The sequence below is a fragment of the Pseudonaja textilis genome, chromosome 5, assembly GCF_049901715.1.
Source record: "Pseudonaja textilis isolate UNSWEBS1 chromosome 5, rPseTex1.2, whole genome shotgun sequence".
NCBI lineage: Eukaryota > Metazoa > Chordata > Lepidosauria > Squamata > Elapidae > Pseudonaja > Pseudonaja textilis.
In genome coordinates, this window is record NC_141994.1 from 63,027,363 (window position 1) to 63,045,443 (window position 18,081).

Here is an 18,081-nt window from a genome sequence, read left to right on the forward strand (position 1 = left end):
AAGCCAACTGGCAGAGCCAGTTTTTTAGGCTCTTATGAAAGGTCAGGAAGGTTGGGGCCAGCTTTTGACTTGGGGGGGGGAGCAAGATGTTCCATAGGGCACTGCAACAGCAGAGAAGGCCCTTCTCCTGGACTCTGCTTGCCAAAATAAGGATGCCTCCTCTTCCGACACGAGTGGGATGGGCCAATCCCAAGTTGGGATTGGTCAAGAGCAATCCATTCTGCACCATTGCTAAGAAAACTACAGGGATGTGACTGTCACAAGGGTTCAGCCTTCACTGAAGAGAGAATTTACTTGCTTCACTTCAAAAATCAGCTGTTTGTGGGATGTATTTTTTTAAAAAAATTAAGGACAAAGAAAGTACTCAGTATTTTTCCTGCCCCACCATCTTATTTTGGCTAAATACAGGACAAAAGTATCCAATACTTACTTGACTTGAGAAGGATAATTTCCGTATACATTGGGATGGGTGTTTGAAATGTGCCCATTCATTCTGATCACCACTTTATCTGTGGGAATAAAAATAGGGAAAGGATAGTAAAAAGAGAGAATTGTTTAAGACATGCTCTAGAATAAAACGCTTATGAAAGCCTACAGAATTAACCAATTATGACTGTGGGAAAACAGAGACCTTTTCAAAATAGTGGTTTGTTATTTTTCACGGTATACACACACACAAAGGCATGCATGTGCATACACACACACACACAGATAGCATTCATTTGCTATCTCAAGGAATAACAGTTCCTCCTGCCAAGTGTGTTTGTCAAAATGGGAAACAATGATGAGCATCAAATCTTCCTGAATTCTCCTTTATTTTACCTCTAAAACCAACATGATCTACCTAATGTTTATCATTCCTACTACAATCACAGTTTTACAACCAGACAACATAGCTAAGTTTACAAAAGTGCTTCCCAGGTACAGGTAGTCCTCAACTTACAACTACAGTTGAGCCCAAAATTTCTGTTGCTAAGCGAGACAATCGTTAAATGACTCTTGCCCCATTTTATGGCCTTTCTTGCCACAGTTGTTAAGTGAATCTCTGCAGTTGTTAAGTTAGCCATACGCTTGTTAAGTGAATCTGGCTTCCCCACTGAGTTTGTCAGAAGGTTGCAAAAGGTGATCACATGACCTTGGGACAGTGCAACAGTCATAAATATGAGTCAGTTCTCAAGGGCCCAAATTTTGATCATGTGACCGTAGGGATACTGTAATGGTCCTAAGTGTGAAAACCGGTCATAAGTCACTTTTTTTGGTGTGCCACTGTAACTTTGAATGAAAACTAAATGATCACTAAATTGGTGCATAAGTGCACCAACATGCCTATCGTCCCTGTCCTATTGTTTCTTTTATATTTTTTTAATTTTTCTTATATGTATCCATGTATTCATAACTAATTGTGGTAAGTTGAGGACTACCTATATGTAAGAAGCAACTCTCTGGAAGATCTTCGATTTCATCCAGTTGCTGGATTGAAATTAATTCTCTTAATTAACTGCTAAAATTGTAGACCAGTGGTGGCTATACTTTTTGGGCTTTTATGCCAAAAATTGTGTGCGCGCTAGCACGCACATGCTCACATACCAGCACCCAGAAGGCAATGTGCGGGCCTCCCCATGCCCCTTGCGCATGCACACGCAATCCCCCAGTCGCCTATTGCTTACCTGCGCTGCACCTCATAGCTGATTTTTGGCCAGTTTGAGGCTTTTTTCACCCTCCCAGAAGCAAGCTTTGCAGGTCAAATAATAGGCCCGTTTCATCACTTCCGGTATTACAGGAAGTGACGAAATGGGCCTATTCGGCCTGCAAAGGCTTTTTTCAAGCCTCTGCAAGGCCAAAAAAGGCCTCAAACCAGACGAAAAACAACTGTGAGCCACGCGTGTTATGTCTCACCTATATCCACAGGTGAGAATACACAGTTCCAAAGTTCAGATATTTAAGCAAAACAAAACCAGATCCAAAAGAGTTAACTGCTCTGTTTACACAGTCCTTAGCAGTCTTCTTGGAATCTGTCTGGCAAAGCTGAATTGTTCATAAATCACAACGCTGTAGTCAGACCACTTCTTTCCAAAGCAAAATCCACTTTGCTTCAAGTGGGGGAAAGGCGTTAGCAACGCTCCTTAAATATCCCCTGAAGGGGGCGTGTCAGTCTCATTAATTAATCCTTTGCTGGACGTCTCTTTTCTAATTGAGATTGACATCTCAATCTTCTCCTAGTCCGAGCATCCAGCCAGCATCCAGCAGTTTCATCATCATTTGAAGCCTCTGGCACACCTTCCTGATTAACAGTTAACACCTGAGGTGCAATCAGGGAGGGAGTTCCAGAAGAGGAAGATGTTTCTGAAACTTCTAATAAATTAGGCTCATCTCTCAGATTCAACTCCTCCTCTTTCCCCAGACTCCTCTCAACGTCGCTCAGCAATGCAGGCTCGAATCTCAATGCCAGAACTTCCTCCTCACTCGAGCCTACATCTGCTGACCAACCTGGTTCAAACCTCGGAGGCACAACACACATACATGCGCAATCAGGTAAGTTTGCCTGAGGCTCGCATGCCGGCACAAATGGCTCTGTGTGCCACCTAAGGCACGCGTGCCATAGGTTCACCATCACAGTTGTAGACAGTCAATTCTAATCAACAGGTTATTTTCCTGTACCAACAGTCAGGCAGGAGTGTTTTTGTGTCTACTCATCATACTTTGTAATTCTGGAAGAATAAAAAGCAACCATTGTCATAGGAAGGTTAACAGGGACAAACTGAATTTCTGTCTTTCTTTGTTTATTTCCTTTTCTTTCATGTTCTGAACATCCCAGGAGGGCTGCCCTAAGATATTTTGCTTCAACTCCAAAAACTGTTTAATATGGAGGAATGAGGACAGCAAACCACACTGTATTATTATGACCAAACAGCTAATTTAGGAGCCTATAGCATACCACAAGGTCAACATTAGAGCACCTCAGCTTTTATTGCTTGGGGACACTGCCTCACTCTGCCTCGGGGTTTCTCAACATTGGCAACTTTAAGATGTCTGGATTTCCATTCCCAGAATCCCTTCAGGCACCATTCCACACATTTTAAAATTGCTGAGGTTGAGAAACATTGCTTTGCTTAATAGTAGGGTGGTCCTGAGTTTGAGAAGACAGTGCTCAAGGAATATTTATTCCAGAAAAATCTGTCCATCTGCTCAACAGCTAAGAGTCTCCCATATTAACTGGAATTTAAACAGATGGACTAATCGGTTGGTTTTAGTTCTGTTTCTGGCTGATGGCTTAACTCCTGGTTTTATTGCTGTTCTTTATATACAAGAGCTCAGCCATCAACTTTATTCACAGTGCTACACTTATTTATGTTCCGATGTAAATAATAAACTGCCCAGAGTCACTGGGAGTTGGCCAGCATATAAATTTAATAAATAAATAATAAGGGCCTCCTTATGTGCTAACGAAGATGAAAAATTGCCACTGTTTTTTTTAAAAAAGCAATGAGCAGAAAGAACTGTCACATAGATTATTAGTTTCTGTGGGTAAATCAGGGGAAGTGGGGGAGATATAACAGGATCCTCTCAGGAATAATGACGTCTTTAAAGAGTTGCTAGCTGTGTGTCAGCCATAGGAACTGTTAAAAATTTACAAATGCTGATCTATCGGTCCTATTAGCTTAATTTTGTCTACTGGGCTTAGCAGAGACCCCCTGAGGAATCTGGCAAAACAGCCTTTACACTTTTCTGACTACCCAGTGACTTTTCAATGTCATGGCACTTCAAATGTGAATAACAGTACCGTATATAAACCAAAACAGGGTGAATTCACACAGCACTGTTTAGAAACAAACAAACTCGATGGCTCAATCTATCATATGAAGGAGGCCATTATCTTTTCTGCTAGATGAACAAGCCTGGGGCTGGAGATCGGCTAGTATTCTAATGGCCAAATGGTTTAATATCATCTATGTTCCTTTTAATTTAATACTTTAAACATCATTTTTAAAAATAAACAATTAGATTTCATGAATGCTTGCAGAAGAGCAAAATGATAGAAATCAAAACACATCTATGGACAAAGCTTTCCTGATGCATTAAGTCTCAGTCGTGACTAACATGCCTCTTAAATCCACCATAATCCATGTTTTTCAAAAATAACAAGGAGGCACAGAAATTGCTAAACCATGTGCTCCTTTTGTTCATTTTTATTTGACAATACACAGTAAAATTTAGGGTTTTTTTGCTGCATTATGTTCCCAGCTCTGTCCAAAAGTGTACTTTTTAACAATATTGGATATGTAAACTGTTATTACTGTTGCTAAAAATGATGCCAATCAAAATTTGTCAACCTTATGTATGTTGGCAAAAATGCCACCAACGAACCTATTCAGGTAGTCCTTGACTCACAACCACAATCGAGCCCAAAATTTCTGTTGCTAAATGAGACATTTGTTAAGTGAGTTTTGCCCCATTTTACGGCCTTTCTTGTCACAGTTATTAAGTAAACACTGTTAAGTTAGTGACACTGTTGTTAAATGAATCTGGCTTCCCCATTGACTTGGCTTGTCAAAAGGTCACAAAAGACGACCACATGACCCCAGGATACCGCAACTGTCATAAATATGAGCCAGTTGTCAAAGAGTCTGAATTTTGATCACGTGATCATGGGGCTGTTGCAATGGTTGTAAATGTGAAAAATGGCCATAAGTCATTTTCTTTTCAGTGCTGTTGTAAGTTTGAATGGTCACTAAATGAACTGTTTTAAGTTGAGGACTACCTGGAGACTCTGTTAGGCAAACCAACAGGATACTGTTATTAAGTGTTTTATGATTCTTGACTCTTGACAAATGTGTCTTTTCTTTTTATGTACACTGAGAGCATTTGCACCAAGACAAATTCCTTGTGTGTCACATTTGGCCAAGAAATAACTATTCTATTCTATTCTATTCTATTCTATTCTATTCTATTCTATTCTATTCTATTCTATTCTTGTCTTTGATAAAAGTTGCCACCAATACAAAATAAACCTTCCTTGTTAATACTATTATTTAACATGGAATTATTCAGTTTACTTTGGGCAACGGTGCATACACATTTGGGATGAATTACAAATTGTATTTTGGGAAAGAGAAAGTACGGTAACTCTCTATCATTTTAGCTACAAAAGTAGTCCTCTACTTACAACCTACCATGTAGTTATTGTTAAAAGTTAAAAGCCCCTCCCAAGGTACTTATTACCTAGTACAAAAATTAATAATCATAAAATTGGGTTGGTCACATTATGACCTGCTTTATGATAATATGTTATGACTTAAGAGTGTAATGGTCAGTTTTCATTACAGTTGTGAGTCAAAGACAATCTGTAATACCTTTTCCACCTAGGGTGTCTTGTAGAAGTAAGGACTAAAATCCCAGAATTTTCCAGATTGTGTGGTTGGGGCATTCTGGGAATTGAAATCCACACATCTTAAAGTTTCTAATTTTCAAAACCATTGATCTATTCTAGATAATGCCCCAGTTGGAGGTGGTATTTCCATAGAATATCAGCAAATCTTTACTGCATGAAATTGGCTCAAATAACTATGGGGCAACAGAGTGCAGAGATTTAGGTAAGGACAAATTCTTTTATTACAATGAAACTGGGCTGAAAAAAATGGCATGGCTTCATAAAGATAATTTGGAGCCATGGAATAGGGAAGATGACATAGGGAAAGGAGTGGCAGAACCTGTGGGCAGAGTTAAAAGAGGGATCAGTCTAGAATCCCTACATAGCCACACACAAAATAAGTCCAACACCCCTTGAATTCCATTGACTCTTATCTAGCTCTTAGAAGATGCAACGTTAACTGAGAATATTCCTGTGCATCGGCATGAGTGGCAATAAATCAGTTTAATTGGCTCTTCCTTTGTGGGTCTGATCTTTCCAGTCTGTCAGAAGTTAGTAATTTTGAACTCTTGAAGGCTGTTATTTTTTCAGAGGGGGAAGGAAATTGTGCTAATATAATTGGTCATCCAAACAAGAATTCAAGGGTCAGGATTCTGACAGTCCAGAATTCTTACATGAATTCTTCTGAAAGTTGCCACTGAATAATGTTAAATAGTCTAATGTAAAAATTCAAGAAGTAGGGAGTGATAGTCCAAATTTTAGAAGCAATGGGGAATATAAATCAGTCAACATGTCCATAAATAAAATTGAAATAATATTGCTAAATGGCATTTGATGAACTGAATGTGATTTGATTTTCAGTTTCAATTAAATCAAAAATCATAGTCCCATGCAAGCATGTCTGCAGAGGTTGAGAGGGCAGTTTAAAAAGCATGATTAAAACTCTGCCTCTTTTTTATGTACAATGCCATAAAAATGGCCCAACCTTGATTATATCATTGTGGCCACCATCTTGTCTCTTATGATCATACTTTGTGGACATTCCCGAAAGCTCTTCAAAGCAAAATGAAGTCCTTATCTGGAAAAGCTTACATACCTCTGAACTGTACTGGAGACAGTATGAAGGAGAATTACAAATGTTTATCTTGATATATATTACACCAATTTATTATAGGGGTTATAAGGAGACTTGATTTTGAATCAATCACCAATAAACTGTGAGTTCTAGTCCCATCTTAGGCACAAAAGCTGGCTGGGTGACTTTGGGCCAATCACTAGGAGAGTCTCAGTTTTAATCCCGCCTTAGGCATGAAAGCCAGTTGGTTGACTTTGGATCAATCATTCTGTCTCTCAGCTCAGCCCACCTCACAGGGTTGTTCTGGGGAAAATAGAAGGATGGAGGAATATTAGATGTGTTTACCACTTGAGTAGTTTTTAAAAATAATAAAGGCGGGATAAAAGTAATCTAAAAATACTGTTAATATAATGCATTAATGAATCTCAAACACGAGGTGATTATTTTTGTTCTTGTTTGGGTTTTTGGCCTAGGTAACTATAAAGGGTACATGTCCAAATAAGGCTGTACTTACTATACATAGTATTTCCTAAGTTTCTCAAGGATTAACTTGCCTACTCTCAACCCTGTTACTATGTACACATTTCATCACAAAATAAAGCAAACAGGAATGCCATTATAGGATCCTTTTAGGAATTTGTATAGTGCCTGGCAGAACATTGAGTGACATGTCCCATTCAAACAAGCAAATAAGGCAGCATTTATTAACTATTCAATAAAACCGCAAGCAACATAATTCACAGTGCAGACTGAAATTTCAATGTTGTCTCAAACAACACAACTGCCCATGCAATCCAACTGGGGTGCCTTTTTATGACTTATAGAAATTTCCAAGACAACTAACTCATTACATACTTGAGTTTTCATAACGTCATTGATGCTTCATTGGGGGCCATGCCTACGTTGTATCATTATGTGTCACAGTGCACCCCAATGTGTCCTTCACATGCTCTTTCCCTGGGGAATTTTCCTCTGTGCCAACGTTTCTCAACTTTGGTAGTTTGAAGATGTGTGGAAATCAACTCCCATAGCTGGCTGGGGAATTCTGGGAGTTGAAGTCCCTGCATCTTCAAACTGCCAAGGTCGAAATACACTGCTCCATGCACTAATTTAGTAAAGACTGATCTATCAAAATTAATCTCCTAATTTCCCCAAAAGTTTTCCTTCATAGCAAAAGAATTTTTTTCTATGACCTGTTACACTTGGACTTCTTTTGGGGCTGTATATGAGCTATTTTATTAAAAAGCCATATGGGTAATCCTTGACTTGCAAGTGGTTGCTTAGCAACCATTAAAAGTTACAATGGACCAACCTTGGGGCTATTTACAACCCCAACTTGAAGTTCCAACAGTCCATCCCCTTCATGGTAAATAGTCTGCTGTTGTAAGACGACCTATGGCTGTGATGGCAAACCTCTGGCACATGTGCCAGAGGTGGCACACAGAGCCCTCTCTATGGAAAAGTGCACTGTCACCAGCTGCTCTTCTGGTTTCTGGTCTTTGCACGTACCGGAGTGCCGGAAACCCAAAGACCAGCTGGCATGCACGTGCTGGTCTTCAGGTACCTAGCACACCGGTGCACACAAAGACAAGTTGGCCAGCATGCATGTGCGTGCCAGAAACTTGAAAACTAGCTGGCCGGTGCACGCATGGTCTTCAGGTTTTCAACACTCTGCACATGTTCCAGTTTGGGCACTCGGTGCTGAAAAGGTTCATCATCACTGACCTATGGGGTTTCCAATTTAGCCCTCCATTATTTTTGGGGATAGCGGAATTGATCAAGTCAGTTTTTGATTCCTGGATTCCTTACTTAATCAGGTCCTTCAGTTTTCTTGGCAAGATTTCAGAATTGGTATGTTATTGCCTTCTTTCGAGGGCTGAGAGGGAGTGACTGGCCCAAGGTCACCTAGCTGGCTTTGTGCCTCAGGTAGAACTAAAATCGCAGCCTCCCAGTTTCTAGCCTGATGACTTAACTACTACGCCAGACTGGCTCTCTATCCCTCGATTGCCTATATTTTAAAAGTAGGCAGCTTCCTATTTAAACCAGGTTACAGGTAAAGAGTGCAGAAATTCTGGAAAAATCCTTTTTGATGGATTTTAGCTATTCATTCCAACATGCATCTGGTATTAGGGCAGAGCAGCTGAACTGCAGAATGATTTTTTTTAATTAACAATGCTTTTTTTAAAGGAAGATAAAAACTGGTATCAATTACTTTAAGCAAGAAAAAGGAAGATAAAGTTAAAAGTGCAAGAAAGGGGAGGGAAGTAAAGAGTTGAAAAGCAGAAAAGAAAGAAGATATAAAGAAGTGGCTTCCAATGTCCTTTACAGCATTATAATTATAATAATTATCATTTAACCTTTAATGGTTACAACTCCGTTCTTTCAGTCTGTCTAATCATCACAACCATAAATCATAAAATCATGTTTTGTTTCATACATACAAAACAGTATATAAGTAATCTCCAGTCAGCAATAAACATAGATATTGTCTTTTCTCTGAACAAAAAAATTAATTTAGTGCCTCAGCTAAGTTCTGTCTTCTTCACCAACCATTCCTCCACTGTGGGCAATGCTGAATCTTTCCATCTTTGTGCATATAATAATCTAGCTACAGTTATCAAGTTGAACTGAAAATATGAAGATTGACCTAAAATCTCTTTTGTTACGTGCATGACTGGTAACAGTCAGAGCATTTTATGGCTGAGTTCCTGGGCACAATGCCAAGGCTGTTGGCTCTCGTTCAAATCAAAATGTACTCTTTCCTCAAGTAATTAAAAATCATTTGCTAAATAAGGCTGTAAACATTCTGGAATAGAAGTCCAGCAGGCCTTGGAGTTCCCATAATAGCACATTAAGTTAGAAAATTACAGCCATTTAGCTTGTCATCTCTCTGTCCAGGGCAAGAAGAAATTACAGGGATGGGCTAAACAGAGAGACCACAAATAATTTCAAACTGTAAATCTGTAGGACAAGGTTGGGAGTCCAGCCTCCCTTGAAGTATTTCAAAAGGGAAACATCTACAAGTACCCTTTCTCAAAGTAAGATTAGAATCTTCCTGAGGAGATCGCATTAATCTGTTGCTGGTCAGCAGATTCACTGTGTCAAAACCGATGGGTAACTCTTTCTTGAATTTAAAACAAAAAAGCATTTTTAGTGATGATGGACCAGGTTTTGGGTCTCATCCATTCTATCTCCTGAACTCTTTATAAAGTACTTAATCTATAAGATGTCAGGAAATGGAACTCCAGTTTGTTTCTGAATTTTCTTTATAATTGTGAAAATATCTACAGACCCCCTCACATCCCGGACATAACTTGTTTCAACTCCTACTCTCAAAATGACACTATAGAGCACTGCACACCAGAACAACTAGACATAAGGATAGTTTTTTTCCCGAATGCCATCATTCTGCTAAACAACTAGCTCCCACAACACTGTCAAATTACTTAGTGAGACTGTATTACTATTCTTCTTCTCATCCTTCCTAATTATCTATCTCTTCCCACTTATGACTATAACCGTGTTACTTGTATCTTTACAATTTATATTGTTTTGTTTTCCTAGTATCTTTTGATTGCGTATTAGTAATCTATGTATGATTTGATTGCTCATAGTAACCTATGACTATTATTGTGTTGTATCTTATGATTCTTGATGAATGTATTTTATTTTTTCTTATGTACACTGAGAGTATACGCACCAAAGACAAATTCCTTGTGTGTCCAACCACACTTGGCCAATAAAGAATTCTATTCTATTCTATTCTAAAAAAAAAAGAACTATATATATTTCCATTCAAGCTGGATGATTTGGTTGAAGACCTGCATCTATTAAGCATGTTTCTGATTACAGGTAGTCCTCGACTTACGACTGTTCATCCATCGACCGTTTGAAATTATTATGGCACTGAATGAAGCGGCTTGTGATCCTTGCTTCCGGCACCCCTGAATTACCCCTACAGTCACATGTCCAAATATGCTTCTTTTTTTCCTTTCAAAAGGCAACTGGTCTTTGTTTTTCCTTGAAGGCGTTTTGCTTCTCATCCCAGAAGCTTCTTCAGATCAGAACTGAAGAAGCTTCTTGGAAGAGAAGTGAAATGCCTTTTGGGGGGAGGGGAAACATCCTTTGGACAACCATGACCTGGATGACTGAGAATCTCCATAGACACCTACAGTGATGTGAACAAAATTTGGATCCTTGGCAATCCTCCTGCTCTTATGACCAACGGCAGGAATATTGAATCAGCCTCCTGTCTTCCTCCCCCATTGTATCCTGATGGGTCTTGGTCACAATGGTGCCTCGCCTAATGACTCTCATGATTTGCAACCATAATGGGCAGGCTCCATTACAGTCTAAATTGAGGACTACCTGTATTATTACAATGATAATGCTCATAGCAACTCACTACTGATGACATTTTGTTGTTGTTGTTGCAGTAATCCTATGGAATGAGATCACATTCTACCTTACTTCATACTGTGAAGAATTAAACAGCATCTTCAATGCAATGCTGATGTTAGAAGAAGGAAAGAATGGTAGATCCTTGGAAATATGAGTAGGCAACAAACTAATTGCTGAAATAAATTAATAAATTAATGACAGCCATGTTGCTTCTTTCTGTGATAATCTTGGTGAAATGGAATTATTAATCTATCCCCTTCTATTGTAGTTCTATTGTATTTCATTCCATCTTAGCATGGTGTCAAATGATCTGTCCCGTCTCTTTGAAAAGGAAAGCAGATAATAAGAACAAAATCTGGCTTTATACCATGGTCAGCTAAGATTTGTTGATTCTTAAGGATTGACTGAAAAGCCTTATCTACTGATGAACCAATGTAAATGAAGCTCCTTTCTGGTTGCTAGTCTATCTAACTACAGTATAAGAATGCTCAAAAGATCTTGCATTGCAGCTGTAACAGCATGATAGAGAAGAAACACCAAAGTGCACTGAGAACGAGCTTTTGAAGAACCTGGATCAGATGAGGACTTTCCACTCCTTCAGAGACTTCTTTGTTCCCTTTCCTTATTTGGTACAATACATTGCTTAGCATTCAATAAATGGTGGTATTTCCTAAAATCAGGAGCAAGATAGCTGCAGTGCACATGAGAAGAAAAGAACCCAGAAGCCCATCACCCTCTGAATATTATTTATCCTTCTTGGCATCACATCTAGTTTAATGAAAAGGACAGGAGTGACATGATAGCAGTGTTCCAATATCTAAGGGGCTGCCACAAAGAAGAGAGTGTCAACTTATTCTCCAAAGCACCTGAAGGCAGATAACACATAATCAGAGTTGGAAGGGACCTTGTAGGTCATCTAGTCCAACCCACCACCCAAAAGGGAGACCCTACACCATTTCTGACAAATGGCAGTCCAGTCTCTTCTTGAAAGTCTCAAATGATGGCACTCCCACAACTTCCGAGGGCAAGCTGTTCCATTGGTTGATTGTTCTCACTGTCAGAAAGTTTCTCCTTATTTCGAGGTTGAATCTATCCTTGTTCAGTTTCCCTCCATTGTTCCTTGTCTGGCCTACAGGCGCTTTAGAAAATAGTTTGACCCCTTCCTCCTCCCTGTGGCAGCCCCTCAAATCTTGGAAGACCGCTATCATGCCTCCCCTGGTCCTTCTCTTCACTAGACTAGCCAAGCCCAGTTCCTGCAACCGTTTGTTTTATGTTTTAGCCTCCAGTCCTCTAATCATCCTGATTGCTCTTCTCTGTACTTTTTCTTTTAAGGTTAGAGGATGTAATCCAGGAGAGATGCAACCTAAAACTAAGGAGAAATTTCCTGACAATGAGAACAATTAACCAGTGGAACAACCTGTCTCCAGAAGCTGTGAATGCTCCAACACTGGCGGTTTTTAAGAAGAGATTGGAGAACCATTTGTCTGAAATGGGATAGGGTTTCTTGCTTGAGCCGGGGGTTGGACTAGAGGACCTCCAGGGTACTTTTCAACTCTGTTATTCTGTTATACATCTAAACTTTCCCATGTATGAAGATTATTTACAATAGACTGAGGGAGCCCCAGTTGAGATTTCTTACAATGCTGTTTGCAGGATAGGGGTTAAAAAAGGTTGGCAATCGAGGCACAGAAGAGTCATACATTATTTATTTTATTTATTTGATTTGTCAATCGCTTACAAGATAATAGATATAAGTATAAACATGAGTAAGAATACAGGAAATAGGTACGAATAATTGGGGACAATAGGACAGGGATGGTAGGCATGATTGTGCGCTCATGCACGCCCCTTACAGACCTCTTAGGAATGGGGTGAGGTCAATAGTGGTAAGTTTGAGGCTAAAGGAATGGGGGGTTAGAGGATGTAACAACAGAATCAGGTAGTGCATTCCAGGCATTGACCACTCTATTGCTGAAGTCGTACTTTCTGCAATCAAGTTTGAAGCGGTTTACATTGAGTTTGTATCTGTTGTGTGCTCTTGTATTGTTGTGGTTGAAGCTGAAGTAGTCACTGACTGGTAGGTCATTGTAGCAGATAATTTTGTGTGCTACGCTTAAGTCTAACCGTAGGTGGCGTAGTTCAAGGTTGTCCAAGCCCAAAATCTCAATTCTGGTGATATAGGGTATTCTGTTGCGAGCAGAGGAATGTAGTACTCTTCTCGTGAAATACTTCTGGACTTGCTCGATTGTATTAATGTCTGATATGCAGTGCAGATTCCAGATTGATGAGCTGTATTCAAGTATTGGTCTGGCAAACGTTTTGTATGCTCTATTTAGCAATTCGATATTTCTGGAGGAGAAGCTTCGTAAGCTTCATACATTATTGTAGCAGTATGTAAACCTTAGTAAATTAAACAATAGCCAAGAAAACAAACATTGAAGAAATTAACCCAGAATTCTTGCTTGAGGCAGGTATCTGCAGTAAGCTTAAACAGTCTTACTTTGAAAACATTATGCAAAGACTTAGAATTAAAAACATCTCTAGAGAGAGCTAGGAAAGGTGGTAGGATAGAGATGAACATGACCAATAGCAGCAAGGAGAATGGACTTATTTATAGCGGTGATGGATCTACCTGTAGAACACCTGAAATGTTTAGGTTGGGCATAGATTCATCCTGGAGAAAAATCTGTCTCTTGATGGCCCATAATCAATCATATCAAAGAAAGAAAGAAAGAAAGAAAGAAAGAAAGAAAGAAAGAAAGAAAGAAAGAAAGAAAGAAAGAAAGAAAGAAAGAAAGAAAGAAAGAAAGAATTCCTTCATGTATATGGACTATAATGTCAACATTGCACTCCCTTGGCACAATCTTTAGTTTGCACAACTTGTGCTTGAGATATTTATTTTACATTTCTGGTTTGAAATAATAAAACACAATGGAATACCAAGCTTCCTTAGTTTTAAAGATTCTGGCTTGCCCAATACAGCAAAGTCATGATACCTTTATTCCTAAAACATGTCCTTGAATTCAGGAAGCACCAAGCAAGCCAGCAATTTGTGGTTAAAGGCAGTACTTTCCTGCTCATAAATATGCCTTCAAGTATTTCATGTCCTGCGTTTTTCAGAGGTGAAGTTATCCTTGAAGTTCCTTGTTTGTTGTTTAAATTCACTGGACAGAAGTACAAATCATTTAAACTGGCTAGGTAAGTCTGTAGGATCTAGAACAGGCTGGGTTTTTCAGCTCCTTTCCAAGCTGAGAAATGCTTTGTTCACAGCACAAGACAGGCAACTGGATTAATAAGATGCCATATTTAGCACACTATACTAATTAAAGAACATTACTGTGAAAATTTCCTATGCGTTGATGAGTAATTGTCCCTGAAACTCAAAGTGACTTACTGTTAGGTAAATGTGATGTGTAGGGGTAGTAGAGTTAAGGGCACATTAAATCCCAAAACAGATCTTCAGAGGTGTCTTAATGGCACAAGTAAATTCATGCATGTGCCCAACACATGCACGCATATAGAGGGAGCAAGACAAAGACACAGCTGCAACTCATGCTAACAAAACACAGCTTCCTAGAAAACCGTCTTCCCCCTAAACCCACATATAAGTGCAACTTCTGCATAAATGTCTCTCCACTGAACCACATGATATACAGATGGGAACCTAATTATACACACATAAAATCTCTCACCCATTTACCATTTGTCTAGTTTTCTCCCTCTCTGGATCCTGGGTATCTTCCTACCAAGAGGAGGATACCCAGGGACAAGCTACAAAGATCCCTGTGAGAACTTGTAAAGTCTCATTACTTGGGTTGGAGAAAAATGCTGTAGATACTTAGTCAGTTGGGTTCTCCAGGCTTTGGGAGATTAGAATCAATCAGAATAGAGCTGGAAGGTACCTTGGAGGTCTTCTAGTCCAGCCTCTTGCTCAAGCAGGAGATCCTATGCCCATGATGGCGAACCTATGGCACGCGTGCCACAGGTGGCACACAGAACCATTTGTGCCGGCACGTGAGCTGCAGGCAAACTTATCTCACTGGGCATGCACATGCCTCACAGCTGATTTTCGGCTAGTTTGAGGCCTTTTTCGGGCCCCCAGAGGCTTGAGGAAGGCTTCTGCAGGCCAAAAACTAGCCCCATTTCATCACTTCCTGTTTTTCCGAAAATACCAGAATTGATGAAACGGGGCTAGTTTTCGGCCTGCAGAAACCTGCAAAAGCCTTCCTCCAGCCTCTGGGAGGTCAAAAAAGGCCTCAAACCAGCCAAAAATCAGCTGTGAGGTGCAGTGCAGGTAAGGGGGCGGCATGGGTAGGTGGGGATTACATGCACATGCATAGGGGATGTGGGGGGACACGCATTGCCTTCTGGGTGCTGGCATGCAAGTGTGAGCGTGCAAGCGTGTGCACAATTTTTGGCACAGGAGCCCAAAAAGGTTAGCCACCACTGTCCTATGCCATTTCAGACAAGTGACAATTGATAGTTTTCTGCGGGCAATTTGCCCAAAGTCCCTGAGGCTTCCTCAGTGCAAATGGGATAGCGTTTGTAATTTGCGTGAGATTCGACTTTAAAATCAGGTTGCAAAAGAGCAGGGGCACAAGTTGTGTTCCAGTTAAACTGACTTATTCCTCATACCAATGAACAGGAATCTAAACTAATGGTTAGCATTACTTTGGTGCTAGATAAGGGTTAATGGAATTCAAGAGCGGTTGGACTTAGACCCCTTGTGGGAACGTAGATATAGGTAGTCCTCGAGTTACGACCATAATTGAACCCCAAATTTATGTTGCTGAGTGAGACAATTGTTAAGTGAGTTTGCCCCCATTTGATGACTTTTCTTGCCACGTTTGTTAAGTGAATCGTTGCATTTGTCAAGTTAGTAACATGGCTGTTAAGTGAACCTGGATTCCCCATGGACTTTGCTTGTCAGAAGGTCACAAAAGAGGTTCACATGACCCCAGGACATTGCAACCGTCATAAATATGAACCAATTGCCAGGCATCTGAATTTGGATCATGTAACCATAGGGATGCTGCAATGGTCGTAAGTGTGAAAAATGGCCATAAGTCCCTCTTTTCAGAGCCGTTGTAATTTTGAAAGGTCACTAAATGAACTGTTGTAAATTGAGGACTACCTGTATTCTAGGCTGATTCCTCTCTTGACTCTAACTCTAGGCTCTGCCACTCCTTCTCCAACATGTATAAATCGATGTACTTTTTATAGTTCTCTTCCAGTCAAACATATCGAATCCAAAATGGAACAATGTGAGTGTTGTTCGTTTTTTGAGATTACATTCATGACAGCCATAATATGTTTAGAAAGGTAGTGATCTTTTTAAATAAATAATATTACTACACCAAGATGCCCATTCATGATTCTTTAGTATTTTTAACAGTTCCAAGAAGTACCAACTGCATTCCTTAATTTCAGTTTTTGATGGCTGCCAAATTAAAAAAAAAAATGGGCTTAATGCCACCATCTGTTGAATAGTAGATGTAGGAAGTGTGTCATCTCAGTAAGTATTAAAAAGGCTTGCAAAAAAATTGAGAAATTATTTGTAAAAGCTCCGGTTTTATGTTACTCTCCACATGAAACTACATTTGTAATTAAAAATAAAACAAAGCAGGCAATTCTGCATACGGTACTTAATTTTTACTCTAATCAACAGATTGAGATTCAGGGGGAAAATCTGGAACTCCTTCCAACATATAAACTATGTTCTTCTGTCCATTTTAAGTGAGAACTTCCCCCTAATTAGCCCATTTCATGAATTCTACTGAAGGTAGCAGATCCATCCTTTTCTCTCCCTGAGCTCCAAACATTCAGGCTGAGCTATTAAGAAAAGCTGGATTTGTATGAATAAAGCTATCTATATATAATCTGAAATCTAACTTTTTTAGGTCCCTGGCTTCCATGTAAAGTTGCTCTGGAGTTTAGGGAAATGTAAGTACGGTTTTGGCCTCCACCCATTTAGCTGAACATCTGAAGATGTTCTGTTGAGATGATCTGAAAAAAGTCTCAGCATCTCACCTATTACCTTTATGTAGGGCAATGTCCTCCCTCCCATCCAGATCTAAAGTAACCCATACGTTATGGACCTCTCACATCCTGGACATAAACTGTTTCAACTCCTATGTTCAAAACGACGCTATAGAGCACTGCACACCAGAACAACTATACACAAGGACAGTTTTTCCCCCAAACACAATCACTCTGCTAAACTAATAATTCCCTCAACACTGTTACTAATTCTGCATTATTATTACCATCCATCTTCTCATCCTTCCTTCCACCCATCTCCTCCCACTTATGACTGCATGAATGTAACTTTGTTGCTTGTATCTTTATTTTTTATTGACTGTTTACTAGTATGATTTGATTTGATTTGCTTGCTTACTATTATGGTTCCTAGTATGATTTGACTGCTTATTTGTACCCTTAGATGACTATTAAGTGTTATACCAATGATTCTTGACGAATGCATTTTTTTTCTTTTTATGTACACTGAGAGCATAGGCACCAAAGACAAATTCTTTGTGTGTCCAATCACACTTGGCCAATAAAGTATCCTATCCTATCCTATCCTATCCTATCCTATCCTATCTTATCCTATCCTATCCTATCCCATTCTATACAAAAATCTTTCAAAATAGGAGAGAAACAAAGAAAGGACAAGAACAAATTCATGTGTTCTAATTACTATTCATATTAGCACATCTTTTTTTAGCACAGTATAGACAACCTATAATCTGTAGGTCATAGAGGGCCCTTAGATCTTTTCTTTTTTTTCTGTAGCCCCTAAAAGTTCCATGTTTGCATTGCTCCTTTTTTTCCTAATTTTAGGAAATCCCCTAAAGATATGACATACTGACATATCTTTTTTTAACATTTCAGAAAGTAAATATATTCAGTAATTTGGAAAATCCTTCTTCCAGATCCTCAGGATGATACCAAACAGCATCATGCCATCCGTAAGCTCATTTTAGCATTTAATCGCTGCTTTAGCATTACAGCTAATATCCAGTGTCTGGTCCCCCATAAACAGCACTGAAAGTATGTTAATCTACAAACAGATAAGTGTAAGAGTTATTTTATAGCCCTGTGGTTCAGTTTAGCTGAGAACTGGAACTGTGATCTCAGCATACTGTATCTGGAAGGCGCTTCAGTTTACCTGGGAATTGGAAGAATCCTAGCCTTAGCATATCTGGAAGGCCCTAAGTTGGTCAAGTTACTGTAG

The 18,081-nt window shown here is 39.4% G+C and overlaps 1 protein-coding gene across 4 annotated transcripts in view; it reads right to left on the bottom strand.

The window, feature by feature from the left end:
- Nucleotides 1–18,081, bottom strand: part of EPS8 (EGFR pathway substrate 8, signaling adaptor) — a 172,735-nt gene that overhangs the window by 84,816 nt on the left and 69,838 nt on the right. For all 4 annotated transcript variants that reach the window (XM_087935145.1, XM_087935143.1, XM_087935144.1 and 1 more), the window contains exon 2: nucleotides 431–509. In XM_087935145.1, coding sequence (XP_087791271.1) covers nucleotides 431–492 — 62 coding nt within the window. In that variant the 5' untranslated portion in view covers nucleotides 493–509. The remainder of the gene's footprint in view (nucleotides 1–430; nucleotides 510–18,081) is intronic.